Source organism: Lycorma delicatula, chromosome 11 (genome assembly GCF_047948215.1).
Source record: "Lycorma delicatula isolate Av1 chromosome 11, ASM4794821v1, whole genome shotgun sequence".
Taxonomy (NCBI): Eukaryota; Metazoa; Arthropoda; class Insecta; order Hemiptera; family Fulgoridae; genus Lycorma; species Lycorma delicatula.
In genome coordinates, this window is record NC_134465.1 from 10013701 (window position 1) to 10033483 (window position 19783).

General features: G+C 28.1%; 1 protein-coding gene across 1 annotated transcript in view; it reads left to right on the top strand.

The window, feature by feature from the left end:
- The window catches only part of LOC142332132 (BBSome complex member BBS7-like), a 37552-nt gene that overhangs the window by 694 nt on the left and 17075 nt on the right, over window positions 1–19783 (top strand). Inside the window, exons 2-9 of the mRNA XM_075378387.1 lie at window positions 2138–2261; window positions 3944–4058; window positions 5262–5391; window positions 5881–6077; window positions 9550–9745; window positions 13019–13103; window positions 14769–14886; window positions 19456–19573. Coding sequence (XP_075234502.1) covers window positions 2138–2261; window positions 3944–4058; window positions 5262–5391; window positions 5881–6077; window positions 9550–9745; window positions 13019–13103; window positions 14769–14886; window positions 19456–19573 — 1083 coding nt within the window. The remainder of the gene's footprint in view (window positions 1–2137; window positions 2262–3943; window positions 4059–5261; window positions 5392–5880; window positions 6078–9549; window positions 9746–13018; window positions 13104–14768; window positions 14887–19455; window positions 19574–19783) is intronic.

The following is a 19783-nucleotide window of genomic DNA, read 5'->3' on the forward strand; positions in this document are numbered from 1 at the left end:
ATAACACTACTTTTAACCCTTATCATTAAAAACCTATGCATACGAATTTGTTAAATTTTCATTCAAATGCCCCAATCTATTTAGTTTACTATACTGAAATTTCAAAATAATTATTTTTATTGTTTTTCGAGTTATAATTAATACAATAAAAACCTTTACCCCTGACTCTCTGATCTGCTAACTGCTACAGTTGTCCACAAAAATTAAACTACTATTAACACTCTCTTCTTCCCTTAGTTGTAATAGAGTGAGGTTGCCAAACTGACCTCATGCTATTATGCAGTATGTCATGATATATACAAGTAGAACAAGTACTATGCCCGTACTTTAACTAACCATTCATAAATGGGCAGTTGGATTACCACCGCCCATGTTAATGGAAAAATTAAAAAATCTACTTGAACTACTCTTAATAATAATGGTCTCTTGTTTCTTTTCCCTGAGGAAACAGGACTCGGCCCCTTCTCTAGAAACCCAGTATGTCCGAACTTCTCACTCCCAGTATGAGGATGTAACTATCAGCAATGGATGGTGCCTTGAAACCGCTATCCATCCTTGAATTTCTTGGTTATAGTGGTGCAAATTGCAATTTTTGAAGTTATCTTGCAACACAGGCATGATTTATTGCTATCTCAAATGAGTTTGTGTGATTTTGATTGCATCAGATTTTGTCAGTTGAAAATATTTTCCTGTATCTCCCATAAGATAAAATTTGCAATGAGCTGCTTTAACATTCATTGATTTCATTAATATAGGTTTTTAGTGAACCTTCTATAAACCTGTTAATTTTCATTAGTTTCATTTTTGAAATTTTAAAGAAACACGTCATATGTTCTCACATTTCTGGTAAAGCTATGATTGGGAGATGTTTTAAAATGTAGGTGTGAATTACACAGTTAGTAAAGTTATTAATGATTATTTTTGGTCAGTGTATAAGTAAAACTCATTGCTTTTTACCCTGGCAATATTGTACACTTTGTAGGTATCTTGCAATTGCTTTTCGATTTTAATGCCTCCTATTTTTAAATTAATACACAGGTATTGCATGCAAAACCTCTTTATAAACAGGAAATGTTTTTTATCTCTTGACTTTACCTTTTATAAAATGAAAAAAATTATAGCTCTTGAAATCATTTTCATCTCAGTTAGGAAGAGCAATGGTTGTCCATGAGGAATGTAGAAACATTTACTAACCAATATTGGTCTGCAAGACATATCAGGAAGAAGGAGAGAATTTTGAGTATATTAAACATGATTCATTTAAGGAAGTTAAGAAAAAGACCTTAATTAGAGGCAAATTTATCAATTATTGATTTTGATTTATTCATACCTAATCAGAAACCATTTAAGAAAAACTATATAATAAAACAATTTAACATAACAAACACGATTTTTGAGTAATTCCTTTATTAAAAAAAGTATAAAAAAAGTAATTTAATTTAAAAAAAATTATATTTATGTGTAGTATTTATGTAATATTTAAATAAAAAGTGATAACTAATTTTTAAACATATCCATTATTATTTTATAATATACATATAACTATAAGAGACCAACATGATGAATGAGTCAATTAACAGCATTGTCTTAAACAAAGTGTGTTTTTTCTCAAGTGACCAGCAAAAAGGGAAAAACCAACTTATTGAGAAGGAAGAAATCAAATACTTTTATACCTGCAAATATATATTTTTTAATTACATTTAACCAATGATGATTTAACAATAGTATAATATTAATTCTAAAATTCGTAGAACAAATCATTTAATTTTAAGTAGATTAACTGGAAGATTTTTTAAATTGCTAAGTAATTTATTAACTATAGGAAGTGAAGCACAATAACTTCTTTTTTTTTTGACTGAAGTTTTATGTGAAAATACTTGTCCTGTTAAGTTTGATTCAAGTGAATATGGTAATTATTTAGGAATAAATGGTTACATTTTTTTAGTAAACATTTCATAAATATTAACGCATGGAAATATCAAAATTGTTAATTTATCAACTATTACTAATAAACTACTAGTTTATCTGAAAGTTCTTTACATAAGTGAAAACAGTATACAACTTCTGTTTTGCAGTTTCTTTTGTTACTGTTGAGTAATTTATTTTGTAACACATCTATTTTCCTATTTATTTACAGGTAGTTGTTGGAGATCATGAAGGGATTGTTCAATTATTTTCATTAAAAAAAGGTGAAATACAAGTTGCATTTAAAACTTTGCCTGGTGAAAAAATTACTCGAATTCAGTTAGGTGGTGCATTAGGTAAATTGTTTTGTTAATGTCATATATGTACATGTTAGCATCCCCGTTACGGCTTCACCTGCTCTATATGGTTACTTACTTTTCCCATTGCAGTCAATTTTATTTTATTTTATGTTTTAAAATCAAGTAACCAGAGGAAGGTGTAACCAGTCGCATTGCACATACAGTAACAGTGGAAGTGGCTATGTTGGTTGAGCCGCCGCTCTGTACACTGTTGCACCCCTTAAAAAAACCTGAAAATGATTTCAAATATTTATCTGAATATTTATTTAAATGGAGACAATTAGCAATAATTTTTTTGAAGATTTTTTACTTTTCTTCGCCCCTTTCTAGGTTAAATTTCATAAAATCTAGAAATTTATTTTTAGATATTCACATGAAGGTTAGACACACCAAAAATCAAGTTGATATCTGCATTTGTTACCGAGAAATTAAAAAAATAGTAAATTTCATTGTTACTCCATTTTATTCCTTTAAACTCAGAATTTCAAAAAATCCTTTCTTAATCTGCACTTACACCATAAGAAGAACATGTACAGATTTTCATCAAATTATTTTAAGAAGTTTCTGCAGGACATTGATTATGAATAACTCATGTCATGTTATTTTATAGTATATAATATTTATTACAAACAGTAGTGGACAGAAATATGACAAATGAAAATAAATGTGTATTACATATACTGTTGGTGATGAAAATTATTTATATTATCAACTAAAGCCAAACTGAATTTTTTTATAAATAAAACATTTTTAATAACTTGCTATGTTGTTTGTTTTTGTTGAATTTGCCAACAAATGCAAAAACAAACAAATTAAAAAAAATTTTTGTTTTAATTAGTCAGCACATAGTGAATGCAGTTAAGAAGTGTAAATTTATATCATATGACAGCCTAATTAAAAAAAAAAAAAATTACCAGCAACATCAAATGATGCCAGGATGAAAACAGCAGTACAAATCATTGAATATGGTTGTAAGAATGACGAAAAATATTTTGAAGTTAATTATTGTTTTTTTTTTTAATTTAGTATATTTGTCATTTCAAAATTTTTTAAATAAAATATCATTATTTTACTAAATTACATTGATCTATTTAAGAATCAATACAAAGTTTGAAGTAATAATGATACACATTTTAAATTCTATTAAATATGTTTTGTAAATTATTATATTTTTGAAAACAACAATTTTTAAAAAATTTTACCATTTAGAATTTAATTTTATATAAAAAGTCTTTTGTTTTTTATAAAGTGAGGCCAACAATTTTTGAAAATTATGTTTTATCTGATAATTAAGAGATTCTGCTTCCTACTGAATAGTATCTTTATAAAAGAGATGAAACAAGTATTTGTGTAAAGGAAATTCTGATGTGTGATACTAATCCATACAATAATTTTAATTAAACATTGGTTTTACTTTGAAATCGTATACAGTTGAATCATTAACTAATTATGGAACTTTATTTTGAATATTTAAATAAATTGTTAACTTCCTCTCAGTTTTAAGTGTAATTGAAATTTACTGTTTTACTGTAGTTGATAAATTAAAATAATAATTCATTGTAAAAAAAAAAAATATTTTATAGCATATTTGAAAGTATCAAAATAAATATTAAGATTAATTTTAAACTTTCATGAAAAGTTATTATTTATTTGTTCAGCATTCTTAATTTAATTTTTAGGTACTATTCAAGATAAAATTTTTTGTTCATCAAAAAATGAAGTGCGTGGTTATACTAAAAAAGGAAAACTGTTCCTTGGATTTGAAACTAGTCTTACAGAATTAATAAAATCTATGTAAGTTTTAGTAGCACTTTATGTCTTTTATTATATAATTTCATTAAAATACTGACTGAAGAGGAATCATATTTTTAATATGTATTACTTCATAGCATGTAATAAATCTAAACCAAATAAAAAAAGTACTTCCTTGTTTTGGTTAGATTATATGTCAAGATTTTTTCAACTTGGGAGCAGAAGCATTAAAAAAGGAGTATGCATTACATTGTGTATTTTCACATAATTACAATATATGATTTAATAATAATTTTTTAAGAGAACAATTATGCAAGTGCATATACCTGGACTCAAGGTCAAAGTCAACAAAAGTTTATTAACTTTTTGCCGTAGTCTTCCACTCACCATGTTTCCTTATGACTGTTTACAATTGAATTGTAAAAGTTTTAAAAATGTATTTGATATAGGTCATTATTGAAGGTTACAAGATTACGACAATATTATTATGTTTTTGAGATGTTCAAATTGTAATGAAAGCTGAAATGTATCAGTATCATGGTGCTGTCTATGATTTTTAATGGAATATTATGAACAAAAATTAATAAATTAATTAATAACAAACTATTGTATATTCATTTTTGAATTGAATATTGTCAGAGGAATTAGAAAGGAAATTTGGTGATAATGAAATTTTATAAAATCCTTTAATTTACTTTATGCCTTAACCAACAACAAATACTGTACACATCCGTTGTAAAGTGCCCAAAAGGTTGTTTAGACCTACACAAAATAAATAATAAGAGCTAACTGACTAAACCCATTGTGTTTTTTCATGTTCTACATTTTTCACATATAATTTACTGGGAATTTGGACAGGTGCTGTTATTCACCTACCATGCAGTGTGGATTTGGTGTCCTAGAAACTTCTATCCATTTAAAAAATTAATGTATTTGATCCATATTATTTCATTTCTACTGATATATTTTTTGTTTATTAAATATTAAGAATTAAATATCTTTTTGTGTGATTCTTCATTAATAACAATGGTGGTTACTCTACTGATAAAAATATGAATAAATCAGCTCTAACAAAATAATTTCCATGAAACCTTAGTTAATAATAATTTTCAGTTTCTTTTTTATATAAAACCGATATCAATGAATTTTTCTGTTTCAGTGTAACAGAATTAAATAATTTCATATTCAAATTATATATACATAATAAGGTATACATTTTTTGCAAAAAAATTTCTATTGTTCCAGGCATGTCAGTGGTAGTGACCTATTAGTTGCTGGTGATCATGTTTATAATCATTATAAGGATTGTAAAGATGCTAATGCTTTTCTATGTGGTGATAAGATAAATGATCTGATATCTCTAAATGTTGAAAAAGTAAGTACAAACATTAATTATTGAAAACAATAGATTCAGCTGAAAAGATGATTATATATTACAATAATCACAGTAGATATAGCAATCAGACTATTTATTACATTGATAATAAAAATTTGAACTCTCAGCATTTTGTGGAAGGTGCGTAGGAGGTACTACTACAATTGCAACTTTTAAAGATATTGGATGCTCCAATGTAATGTGATAAACTGTTCTCTTGTTATTTTCACAAAAAAGATTGTTTTCTTCTAGCCTAATTAGAGTAAATATAAAATTGTCTACATATGATGACATTATATGTTTACTGGAAATTTTTGGGCACAGAAGTACGACCATTATGAAGTGAAATATACTACATTTATTTTTAAAAGCTAATTTAAAAATTTAATTTTATATTATTGCTGGCATTGTAACTCACTTTAATGATTTCTTTACAAATCTCTATTCATTTCATTCTATATTACTGATTTATTCTTTTAATTTGTCTAGTACCATCAGTTGGTACCGATACTGGCATGTCAAGACAGATCATTACAAGTACTTGATCAGTCTTCAGTTTGTCAAACAGTTACCTTAGATAGCAGCCCTCTGACATTGCATTTATATCACAACAATGGTGGAGATTTAGGTGATCATATTTTATACGGTACAGAAGATGGTACTATTGGGTTGTTACAAATATCAAAGTAAGTATAAAACTTAATAATATTTAATAGGTTTTTTAATGATAATTTATTATGTTCACTTTAATCTACTTAAAATGAATTGTATAATGTTTGAGTACAAAATCTTATTCATCACCCAAAAGAAAATTCTTATCTAAAATTTTTAAAAAGTATATATATATATATACATACATTGGGAACAAAATAAATGTCAAAATTTATTTTTTCAGTTCTTGTCTGCCTGAATCTTCTATATATATAAAAATTAATGTTTCTTTATACCTATACAATTCATCCGATTGCGATGAAACTTTGGTGGGTTGTGCGCACATCGGCGAAGGTTTCTGAATTAGTTTGGACCTGCTAGGTGGCGCTGGGGTCGAGATATTTCAAAAAGTTGTATATATGGCATGATCTCTATATAACTGGATAGGAGATCCATATATTGGAATTGGTAAAATTTGAAGCATAAACTAGCGCCACAAAATAAGTGGTAAAACTAAATAAAATGAAACTGCGCATGCGCAGAGGTAAGTGTAATAGTAGGAATAAAATCACGGTTTAAACCGATGCAGTAGAAGTGTGTTCTGATTTTGTATTTTGAACACTGTAGTTATATAACTAAAAGATATATAGTCATATAACATTTAACTGACATTTTGGATCTCTATATAAATTTTCTGCAACTGTTCGTAAATTTCTGCTACTGTTGCGAAAATGACTGTTCTTTTGGTTCTGACTTGAGTAAAATAAACATTCCTACAATCACGATTATAGTCGCGCAAGTGCACAATGATTTTATTTAGTTCCCAGCCGTTCAATCTGCGACACTAAAGTATGCTTCAATATTGAAAACTTAATTATATTTTACGCCGTAAGGATCCTCTATCCAGTTATATAGAGATCAGTGATTTATGGTCCGATTTGGCACATATTCAGAATATATATTAGTTATATGAAAAGAAATATTTTTGCGAAAAATAGAGCTGCAGTTGGCGCTGGGGCTGAGATAATTAGAAAAATTTAATCACATAATGTCTTGAGGAAGTCGATATTGAAATAGACAACGATCGATATAGATGATGTCTCTCGATATTTAGAACTGCATTAAATTAAGTAAAATAAGTTTTAGGTTATTTATTTATTTATACGTTTTTTATAATTTTAATTTTTTATAAGTTATATATATTTTTTTTTTGTATGAGTAATGAATACAGAGGGGCCCAGGGTTCAGAGCCCTCTGATTATAGACTGGAAGGACTTGTGAAGCGAGACTTGACTGACCAAACATCCTTGATCGTGATGGGGAACGCAAGTAACCATATAATGCTGAAGAAGCCGCGACGGGTCTGCTAGTTACTCATTTACGAATATTTCATCTGCACCGCATAAATCACAATCACCGTTTCATTTAGTTAATTGAAACAATTTTATTCTTCAAATTTTCGTAAAACAACGTACCTTTCATTTATGTATTAACAAGTAACTGTAAAACAGAAAAATAAATCATGATAATATGAAATTAAAAAAAAACCGAAGACATTGAAACAGAAAAAGCCTTTCAACTTTAGTTTTAATGAACTCCAGTTAATATGAGTATGAAATACATTTTAGCAAAACTAATTGTCAACTGCCATGACGGAAGGGTACTATCTCTATGCGGGGATATAGATATATAATAGTATGAGGGTAAAATAATGTGGAAGATGTTTGTATGACTGGAGTTGTAGTGGAAAGGAGGCCTCATCATTCAGTAATTTATATCAAATGCATATTTTTGTTAAAATGAATATATTGTGTGAGGGGAAGACTGTTTATTGTTTGCACATTTGAGCATTGCAAAATGTCTGTGTCAAGCATTGAGTTTTGAACAAGGATGCGTAATCATGTGTTGTTTGTTAAAATGTGGTTACTGTTGAAGAATGTGTATGTATTTGTGATGAAAACTTATTTAGAGATGAAATCTCAGGTCGTGTATTGGCAAAAATTCAGGGAGAAATTTAAAAAAGAAGCACCAGTGAAAAGTATTATTTAGAAGTTGTTAGTTAAAAAATTTCATTAAAAAGTTTTGGTGTTAGACCAAAAATGCGACTAACATAGGTCAGTTTCAATGAGACAGGTCGTATAGAGCATTAAAGCTGGAGTTACATGATCTTTTCATAAATCTTTGTGGAGAACCCACTGGGTTGGTCTAGTGGTTAATGCGTCTTCCCAAATCAGCTGATTTGGAAGTCGAAAGTTACAGCGTTCAAGTCCTAGTAAAGCCAGATATTTTTACATGGATTTGAATACTAGATCGTGGATACCGGTGTTTTTTGGTGGTTGGGTTTCAATTAACCACACATCTCAGGAATGGTCGAACTGAGAATGTACAAGACTAACACTTCATTTACACTCATACATATCATCCTCATTCATCCTCTGAAGAATTATCTAAACGGTAGTTACCGGAGGCTAAACAGGAAAAGAAGAAATCTTTGTGGAGACTAAGCTGGGAAAAAGAATTTCACTAAGTTCAATTCACACTGCAGTGAGGAGAATGCTAAAATGTTATATGTATCGAATGCAGGATTTTCATGAGTTAACTAATGCTGATTATGTGAAAAGGTTCACTACTGTCAGTGATTCAAGAACGTTGTTTTCAGTGGAAGAATGATTTCTAAAAGCTTGTGGCCACCACGATCTCTTGATCTGACTAGTCCAGACTTCTTTCTGTGAAGTTTCTTAAAAGAAATTGTTTATAGGAGCAATACACAAACCCTGCAGGATTTGAAAACAATCATTAACAATGCCATCCAGGAAATAGACAGGGTACACTTAACAAGAGTAGCCAGGAACATGATCAGATTTCTTGACAAGTGTATAGAAGTGGATGGACATAATTTTCAAACCTTTTGTAAATTATTATGTACGTGATTGCGGTAAACTACTACTTATAGACTAAACTAAGTCATGGGGCCTCTTATTTGAACACTGTAGTAAAAGAAAAAAAATATATAGTAAACATTAAATAAACATGACTGTGCATTAATGTATAAAAGTATACATGAAATCAAATTCATAATAAGTTACATTAATACAATTTTACGTAATTAAATATTATAATTATACATAATAATACTGTTTACATTAAAGTTGCATACACTTAAAATATACAGTTGAATTAACAGAAATGAAGCCCTTGATTAGGTATATATGATAAGAAGCATTGAGGAGTTGCACAGATTTGTGTTTGGAGAATATTTTTTTGAACTCACTAAATTTTACATAATAAAAATGAATTTCAATTAAATTACTCAGCCTTTGTAAAACAAGCAGCAGTGATTCATAACAGTAATTATTTTTACAGTATGGTATAAAAAAAGGCCAAGAATTTCCTATTATTTAATTCAGGCACTACAGAAGAAATGCAGTTTAATAAATTTTACTATAAGAAAAGAGTTAGTTATTGTAGTTTAAACCAATTTTTATTTCTGTTGTTTATATTATATAGATCCAGTTGCACAACTAAATGGATAATTCAAAGTGAAAAGCATAAAGGTGGTGTGTTATCCATGCATTGTTATGACATGACTGGTGATGGTATACCTGACTTGCTTATTGGTCGGCAAGATGGTTTATTGGAGGTGTATTCTATGCCAACTGATATCGGAGAAGATAATCAACCTCCACTTGAACGATTCTCTTATGTAAATTTTCTTTAGTTTTTTAATTTTTGTGTTTAATGTATAAATAATGTATAAAACACTGTTAACTCTTTACTCAGTATGTTCATGTACCTTATGTTTTTTTTTCAAACATAAAAATAATTTTTAGTTACTTGGTGTGGTTAGTAAAAGAAAATCTCAGACAAAATTTTAAAAAATTCTGTCATTTGTAATTACAAGGCTAACAAAAATGTTTGAATTAGATCAAAGTAATCCTAATGTCAAATGTCCATGCCTAAGGTAACAAAGGAATTTTCTTAACTAAAATGAAAACATTAAAAATTACTGTGCAGAATTACTTATAAACTTTGTCCTGTGACTCTGTCAATAAAACAAATGATAAGATACTACTGTAGTTATTGTGTTCTTGTTAATTATTATTTACATAATCGTTAATTACCTTTATATGTATACTTACATTAGTATTAGGTTTGTGAACTTTAACTTCTTGAATATTATGTCATTTGTTAGAACATGTTTATTCAAAAAACATAGAGTTTTTTAAACAGTGTTCAATGAATTCCATTCCATACTATTGAGATCTTCCAAAAATAATTTCTTGAAAATATCAGTTGTTATTAGATAACATAATCATCTCACATTTAATGCCACTTTTGAAAGATACAAAGTGCTTATTCATGGAAATCAACATTTTTCTTAACTACTCAAATATCTTGTTAGCACTAAATTATTATTATTTTTTAATAGTTCAAGCCCTTATAAATTACTAACTAAACACCAGATAATAAAAATAGGTACTTACGTATTAACGCCACCTACAGCTTTATTTAAAAACAAAGTAGTCAATCGGATTTCGGTGGAAAATAGGCCGATATAGAGTTTAACATAGATTCAAAACGGTCTCTTTATAAATTTTAATAAATGGTTATTTATATTTATTTATTTTATAAATATAATTTAACCAAACTTAACCTACGCTCGCTTCGCTCGCTAACCTTGACTAATTAACAGGAGTGTTGATTATTTAAATAATAAATAATTGCAATAATTACTGAATTTATTAAATAAATACTCAAAACATTACGGTGTTAATTAGTCAAAGTTAGCGAGCGTAGGTTAAGTTTGGTTAAATTAAATTTATAAAATAAATAAATATACATAAACATTTATTAAAATTAATAAAGAGACTGTTCATTTTCCACCAAAATTCGATTGACTACTTTGTTTTTAAATAAAGCTGTAGCTGCGGTGGCGTTAATACGTAAGTACCTAAAAATAATATTACTAGCTAAACAAGGGAGGCTCACTAAATTACATAAATGAATTGATTTTTTCTAACAATATTTGAAAACCAGCATGTCAATAGAAGAAATACACTATGATGCTTTATAATAGGTCCTGTTTTTCATTTGCCTTGAAATATATGACTTTTGTCAAGATTACTTGTAATATTTTTGTCTTTTTTATACATTATAAAAAACAGCTAAACAATATTTAAACACTGAAATTTAATCTAAAAAGAAATTTGTTTGTTTTATTTATTTGTTATTTATCCTTATTATTTTTTATATTATCCTACTTGAAAAAGTAGAAAGCTCTCATTTTAAAAAATATGATTACAGTATTTCTTTTTATGCTTAATTCAGCATATTTTCCTAAATGCATTGATCTTTTATGATATATTTATTATTTTGTTGCATCCAGATGACTTAAATGGAAGCCACAAATTATCTGAAACAATAGATTATAAAATTAACCTTATAATTAAGTCTGTTGAAATTATTTTAAGACATTTTTATTGTTTATCATCCATATAAATCTTTAAACATATTGTACTAGACACATTTGTAAACACATTAATTGCTGATGTAAAAGCATCATTGTAGAAAAAGAACCTTCTACTACCTGATACAATTAGCAAGTGACTTGCCTTCATCAATGGTTTAATTTTGTAATTTATATCAAAGATTAATTGACAGAGACCATCTTGGTTTTTTTTAAGTAAGGTACTATTTTTTAGGCCTACCAACATTTCAAATAAAAATAAAACTAAAGAATTTTTTTAATAATTTTGTAAAAAAACATTTTCAAAATTACTTTTTTATATTTTTGAAAAATCGTCTTAAAAAGTGTGTTTGTCATGTTTTAAGTAATATTATTTGACAGGAATCTTTGAATTAATGAGAGGGACTGTCTTTAGACAGAAAAATATTTATATTATTAATTCATTGTTTTTGTTGTGTCACTAGGGCACACAACAAAACGTTTAGAAAAAGCCTCTTCTATTTATTACCTGATGTATAGTTTCAAAGAAACTTTCATCAGTGATTTCATTTTGTTATTTTTCAGCAATGCTTGGTTCCATGTAATGATTAATTGGTACAGGCCAATTACTACTTATTAGTAATTGATCTATAACAGATGAGATTTCTAGCTTAGCTAAAATTCAAGAATGTGTAGTATTCTTAAGAGAGCATCCCAGACAGCCTCAGTTCATGCTTTGTGGTAGTCTCTCTAAATGTATATATGTATATAATATACACAGTTGTTTTTATGAAATGTGAATTTCAAATCTGTCAAAATTATTATTTTTATAAATGTTGAAACTGGTTATGGATGAATGCACAAATTCTGTTGGAATGATGATCATTCCAGTACTGGTTATATACGCAATTAAAAACAATTTATTTTAATGTAATTATGAAATTAAATACCAACTGAAAATGTGAGATCCTGTGAAAATCGATTCTTGGAATTAATATTCTAAGTTTAACTTATCTATTTATTGTGTTATGTTAGTTTAAATTTCATTTAATATTAAATTTTGTTAGCACAGTAGTCAATATGTTAATGAATTATTTGAATTTTCAAAAATGTTATATATAATATTGCTTCATTAGTTTCTCTTCTTTTCATCAAGATGATTCACCTTATGTTTTTTTATTAGTAGCTTTTTTAAAATAAGCATTAGTATAAGCATAGGCATACTGTTTTTTTTAATAAAAAATAAATGATAAAAAGGAAAAATGTGGAAAATAATTCTTTTTTTATTTCTTTAACTTTCAAGACTGGACCAAATTAAAAAATAAAGAATGTTTTGCTTAATAACTTGTTTGTAATTTGGTGCCAACATCTAAAATTGATTTGTAAATAAAACTAGAAAAATATTTTTTTTTGTTTTTCAAGTCATTATATATTTTTGTTAAAGTTTATCTTCTTACAATATTAATTTTTTAATATTCTTTATAGTTCTTAACATTATTATATATCTATTCATATATAATTTTTTTTTAGTCATGCAATGAAAGTGTAACGTCTGTGCAAGGAGGTGTAGTTGGTAATACTGGTTTTGATGAAGTTCTTGCAACTACATATACTGGTAAATCAAATTAATAAATATTAATTTATTTCAATATAAGTTAAAACAAATGATTAGTATTCAGAAGATGAATTATTTTATCAAACCAAAATGTAATTTTAATGATACATTTTTTAAAATTTTTAATGGTAAATAGAAAATTACTTTAGCTTTATTTTATAATTTCAACAAGAAATTGACTACCGCAGTCAGTGAAACGTAAATTATTCTCTTCCAAGATTTATCAGGTAACAATAACTGCTGAAAAGTAAGAATGATAATCCTGATATTATTAATTGTAGTAAATTTTAATTTAAGGTGAAAATTAAAAAAACTTTTGTGAAAGTTAACTTTTTTCTAAATTAAATGTCTTTACATATGGCTGCTCCCTCTATGAATCATGAGACCTTGCCGATGGTGAGGGGGCGTGAGTGCTCAGTGATACAGTGTAGCTGGACCGAGGCTGCAATCCCATTGGAGAAGTATCTGTTGAAAGGCAAATTAAGGATTGATTCCTGAAAGAGGGCAGCAGCACTTTCAGTAGTTGTTAAGGATGTAGGTCAGGAAGACTTAAACGGCCATATCAGCATCACTCAATCTTCTGAGTACTGTGCAGCTGAAAGCAATGGAAAATTACAGCTGTTTTTTTCCAAGAAAATGTAGCTTTCTGCATTTTCATGTAACAGAGGGAGGCGCCTTCCTTGCTAAAATATTCTGGAGGTAAACTAGTCCCCCGTTCGGATCTCTGGGTGGGGACTACTAAGCTATAAGCCCTATATAGGGACTACTATAAGCCCTCCCACCAATTTACCTTGATAAAAAGATAAAAAAATATTAATTTTCAGTGCAATTAGTTAAGTTTTCCTAATTCAATTATATACTTAAAAGCATAATTTTGTCATTATAAATCCTAGAATATATAAAATCAATCAAACATACATAATATTTTATTAGTAGAATCATCCTCTACAGATACTCTTCTGTAATTTTCACATTATTATTGCTCGTCAAATAATAGTTTACAAATTAGCTCTTTTAGCATTTATTATTGTAATTTTTTTTGCTTTTGATATAAAATCTCAAATTGTATAATTACTAATAATATGTTTATACATTATCGTATTGTATTTTACATTGAAAAAAATTGATTTTATGAAAAACTAAAAATGATTAGTTTGATTACACACCAAGTGCCCGATTTATTTTTCACTTATCATTTAATACTTGTATAGATGCTTATACACCTACAAGATTATTTTGATAAAATAAAAATACTATTGTTAATAATAAAATTAATGTAGTACTAGCCTAAAATGAATGACGGGCTAAGGAAATGATGCGCATTTATCACAGCACAATACTTTAATAAGAAACAAAATATAATTGGGTAATATTCAGGACGTATGGATGTAGTATAGAATGTATGGTGTAGTAATACTTAAGAATTAGTAAGATGTTTATTAATGTTTCTAAGTTTGAGTCTGAGTCGTTTAGATGAGATAAGGTTAAAGAATGGATGGATTGCTCTCAAATAAGATACAAATAGATTTATTTAATCATTTACGACTTGACAAAGTTGTTTTTTCTCAAACGATGTTTGATTTACTTCTTTTATACATTTACTTAGTGTTCAAAACACTATAAAATAGTAAAACTTTTAATAAATATATTTGTTTTTAACAACAGGTTGGTTTTTTGGTTTGACAACTGGCGTTATAGAAAAACAAGTAAGTGGAGATGGTGGGGATCTTAATTCAAAAATTAGGTTGAGTAATGATGATAAGATGAAGATTATTAAATTGAGGTATATTTTTCAATTTCATAAACGCTTGATTCTTTTTTTGAACAGAACACTTAATGTTTTGTTACTTATCTGATAATGTTGTTTCCATACCCTCTAGTTTGCCTTGTCTACTTTTAGTTATTATTCTGTCCATGAAGACTTGCCCATTGACTGAAAATAAATAACATGTATTGAATAAATGTAGTATTCAAATCATTTGCCTAAAAATTGTATTAATATTAATAATACTGTTAACACATTTTGCGCTATTAACATTAACTAATTTGTATTGCTCTTAGCATTTCCTGTGACATGTATCCACTGACTAACTTGGAATGTGAATTTTTTGTCAGTTAATCATCATTTCTAAAGCAATATAGTCTTTTCCTATTTGTTCTTATCTATTTTGTTAAACAGCACATTTAGTTTTTTGTTGGTGAGCATATCTTTCATTCTACCTCTTCTTCTTAAAACTCAATCTTTTTACATAATATATATAAAATATTTTTATTCTCCTTACAGTAATTTCACCTCCAGTCTTTATTCACATTAGATGTATCAGTGGGGTTGATATATTTTTTTGTGGTTATAAAAAACGATTATTTAATAAAATTAAGTTTTTGTCATTTTTTCTTATGCTGGTATAATAAATAATATTGCTATAATATACTCTAATAATAAAGTTTTAAAACCTTATTTCTTTTTTATTTTAATTTTGAAAATGAGATTTTGTAATGAGCTTTTGTTGTGCAGTCAACATTTCTGCTCTGTATTTGAAAATTTTTGTGTTCTTCAGTTTATAAATCTTTCTATATGATTTAGAAGTATTTTTTCAGTTTGATTTTGTGTATATTTTTTAATATTACTTCAATTCTTATGTAGGAATCATGAGGTAAAAAAAGTGTTGCACTTGAGATGTAAAATTTTAAATTTAAGTGTAATTTATTCAGTACTTTTTTATTATTATTTTTTGCGTAAATTATAATGTCTCATATGTGTTTATATATACACAATATGTATGTTTGTTTGGTACTTTAATTTATTTTTAGTATAGTTATGTATCTAGATATTATTGTTATATTTATTTCTATGATCTTCTGTTTAGTCAAACGATAAATATTGATTGTATTTCAACTTGTGTAGAAACTTTTTTGTAATAATAATAATAATAATAATAATAATAAGCAATTCCATCTGTTTCAGGATTTTGTAATAAATTTTGATTATCTTATATATTTCTATTTGATTATCTTTTATATTTTATGTAAGATTATTTATTTTGATATATATGTTTATTTTAATTAAATATATATTTATTTAGTCATTTATACACACATAAATTCTCAAATACATGCAGCGCTGTTGTTTCACTAACACATTTTTTTTTTACACTAAATTTATAAATTGCACCAAAATGAAAAAGAAAAGAAATTTACCTATTAGTATTTTCTTAAAATTTATTCCTATTTTCTGAATATATAAATTATTAAAATAAAATAACATACATGTTTTAAAAATGGCTGTATGTAACACTAAAACATTAAAACGCTTTTATCAACATGGTAGATTAAAGAATAATGAATTTTATCAGTTCTGATATTTTAAAATACATTATTCTAAAACTCCCTTTGCTTATTTAATTAGTGCAACTTTATTATTATGTAAGTAATATTTTGGTAACGAGACTAGTTCTTTAGCATTGTAAATATGAAAAATAATATGAAGATGTAAAAAGAGAATCTTTTTAAATTTCAATATTTTAAACATTTCTAAGATTTTTAACAAGAATTATTATGGGATGAATAAAAAGGAAGTTCAAAGAAAATCTAGCAAAAGATTAATTTGGTATTAGATTTCTTAGGCAGATAAGGTTATATTGTATTTTAAAAATATTACAGGAAACAGTTTTTTATGTGTTACATATATTATAAGAAAGTGTGTTGCTTTATTAGAACTAGGAAAAGCTTTTGATTGTGCAAATTGGAATCCAATGGTGAAAAAATTAAGATAGCTTGTAGAGGTAAAAGGATTATAAGAGAGAATATCTAACAGCAATTATATATATATATATATATATATATATAGAAGAAACTCAGAAAGAGGTTGAAATTAGAAAGAGAATAGGACGGGCTGTTGTATATCACCTCTGTTATTTATTATACATTTACTGAACAGGGGATAAAGAAATACAAAAATACCATAGGAGGATTCAAATAAATAGGATTACTGGTGTTGAAGTTTGCAGATAATATTGTAGTTGTTTCACAGAATGAAAGAACCTAAGAAGAGTATTAGAAATGCTGGATGATGTTTTAAAAAGTAATTATAAAATAGGAAATAATAAAAAAACATCTTAAAGTTAGGGTCTGCTCCGAGCTAATACTTATTTAATTTAATGCCTACATCTCAAACAAATACCAAATTTTAAGTGTCTGCTCATAGGTTCCTCCTATTATGAAACATAAACTTCACTAATTTGCTCCATCACATTCATAATAAGAAGCACCTACTTCAAAAAGTCTTAATTTTGATATGAAAATGAAATTAATACTAAGAGTTTACGAGGTGCTACCCAAACGTTCGGGGAATTTGAATTTCGCGCCCAAAAAATTGCTGGTACGACCTGCTGCCGCTAGATGTGGCTAACAGTACTCTTTGTGGATCAGTGTTCCAACAGCTGTGACGGTGAGAGGCTGCATTGTTGACTTTGGTACGTTTGTGTAACGTTGTGTTTTACTGCTTCGGCGAAGTTCTAAATGTCATATTTTAAAGAGCAAGAACATGCATCAAATTTTGCTTCATGCTTAAAAAAACTGGTGCAGAAACCCATCACATGCTTGTGAAAGCATTTGGTGACAATGCTATGAGTAAAAGTAAAACTGTTTTGTGATACAAACGATTCAAAGATGGACGAACGACAGTCGATGACGATGAGCGTTCAGGAAGACCATCAACAAGCGCAACACCGGAAAACAATGCGAAAGTGCAAGAGGCTATTGTTGCAGATCGTAGACAAACAATCCATGATGTTTGTGCAATCATACAAATGTCATATGGGTCCATCCAACGCATCTTGTCGGACAATTTGAACATGAGATGCATTGCTGCAAAATTCGTACCGAGACTGTTGAACAACGACCAGAAACAAAATCGGTAGCTGTCTGTAGTGAATTGAAAAATTCAGCAAGAGATGACCCTAACTTCATCTCCAACATCATAACCGGTGATGAGGCATGGGTGTACGGGTATGACTCTGAATCTAAGCAGCAGTCGTCGCAATGGAAGTCGCCAAGTTCACCTCGGCCAAAAAAAGCACGCCAAGTTCGCAGCAACGTGAAGTCCATGATGATTTTTTTTTCGACATCAAAGGCATTATCCATAAGGAATTTGTTCCTCTTGGTCAAACTGTCAATGGGATGTTCTATTGTGAAGTTTTGAAGCGGTTACGTGAAAGCCTTAGGCGCAAACGTTCAGATCTGTAGGATAACAACAGCTGGGTTCTGCACCATGACAACGCGCCCGCGCACCCATCGCTAGCCGTTCGGAATTTCTTGACTTCCAAAAATACGGTAGTGATTCCCCACCCACCCTATTCGCCTGACCTTGCTCCGTGCGACTTTTTTCTCTTTCCGAAAATAAAATTTCAATTGAAAGGCCGTCGTTTTAACACAATTGAGGAGATTCAGGAAGAAACGCAGAACGTGCTTCAAACGCTTACACCTGCAGACTTCCAGGGATGCATGGAATCATGTGAAAAACGCTGCGATCAATGCCCAAGGGGATTACTTTGAAGGAGACAGTGGAAATTATATGTTATTTTATTTTTATGGTAAAATTCCCCAAACGTTTTGTTAGCACGTCATATTTGCTGGATTGTTGCTCTTTGTAGGTCTGAATGTAGACCTTGAGTAGAAATGATGAAAGAACCTTAGAGAATTTTGAAATGTGATGTTAGATAAGTAGATATATATTGAAAAGAGTTATGAAAGATGAGATAGTTCAGAGGATGGAAGAATGTAGATAGTTTAAAAACAAAAAACTTAAAAAATAGAAACATTCTTGGTTAGGATGTGCATTTAGGCTCATATGTGTTTTAGCACAGTGAAATTTCTTACATTGCTTATGAATAGGAGTGAACTATTTTTTACAATTTTGTATGTAATATTATGAATATCTTCTATCTTTCTCTATTTTTATCAAGTTTCTTCATCTCTTGATTCTTATATTCTGTTTGCTATAAGTTGATATAAATAAAATTTGGAAGAGTTTTACACAAGACCAGTTTAGAATATGAAAAGAATAAAATAGATAAAAGATGTATCAATTACATTAGCAGTAAGAGATGAATATAGAGAATTGAAAAAGCACCTCAGTCAAAAAAAAAGTAATGATGTAACTGCTCAGGTCTATTTCTATCTGTTTTTTAACAGTCTGCCCATGATATTGTCCTTATTGTTATTGCATTAGGTTGTTTCTGATAAGCAGTATTCATCACATTATTATATTTTCTACATTATTGAAGAGAAATGTATGTTTTTATTTACTTTTATCTGTAAAACTTTATCTTATTTAAATACTTTTATTATATAGAGCTGAAGTAGAAGAGCTTGAACAGAAAGTAATGAAAGAATGTGAAAAATATCAGTCATCAACTCAAGAAGATTCTCCAGGGTTTTCAACAATTCCTTTTCTTTCTATATCAGATAAGGTAAACTTGTTTTTTTTTAATAAATATTTTTGATTTATCAAAGTTGTACTTAAAATTTTATGAACATTACACTGTGTAAACTATTTCTGTATAGTGTATGTAATATAATTATAGAATATAAGGCTGTTCATTAAAGATGTTACAGTGCGGCCCTTGAAACTATTAGAAACTTTTAGAAAAAATTGAGGGAAGATTAAGATAATAAGTACA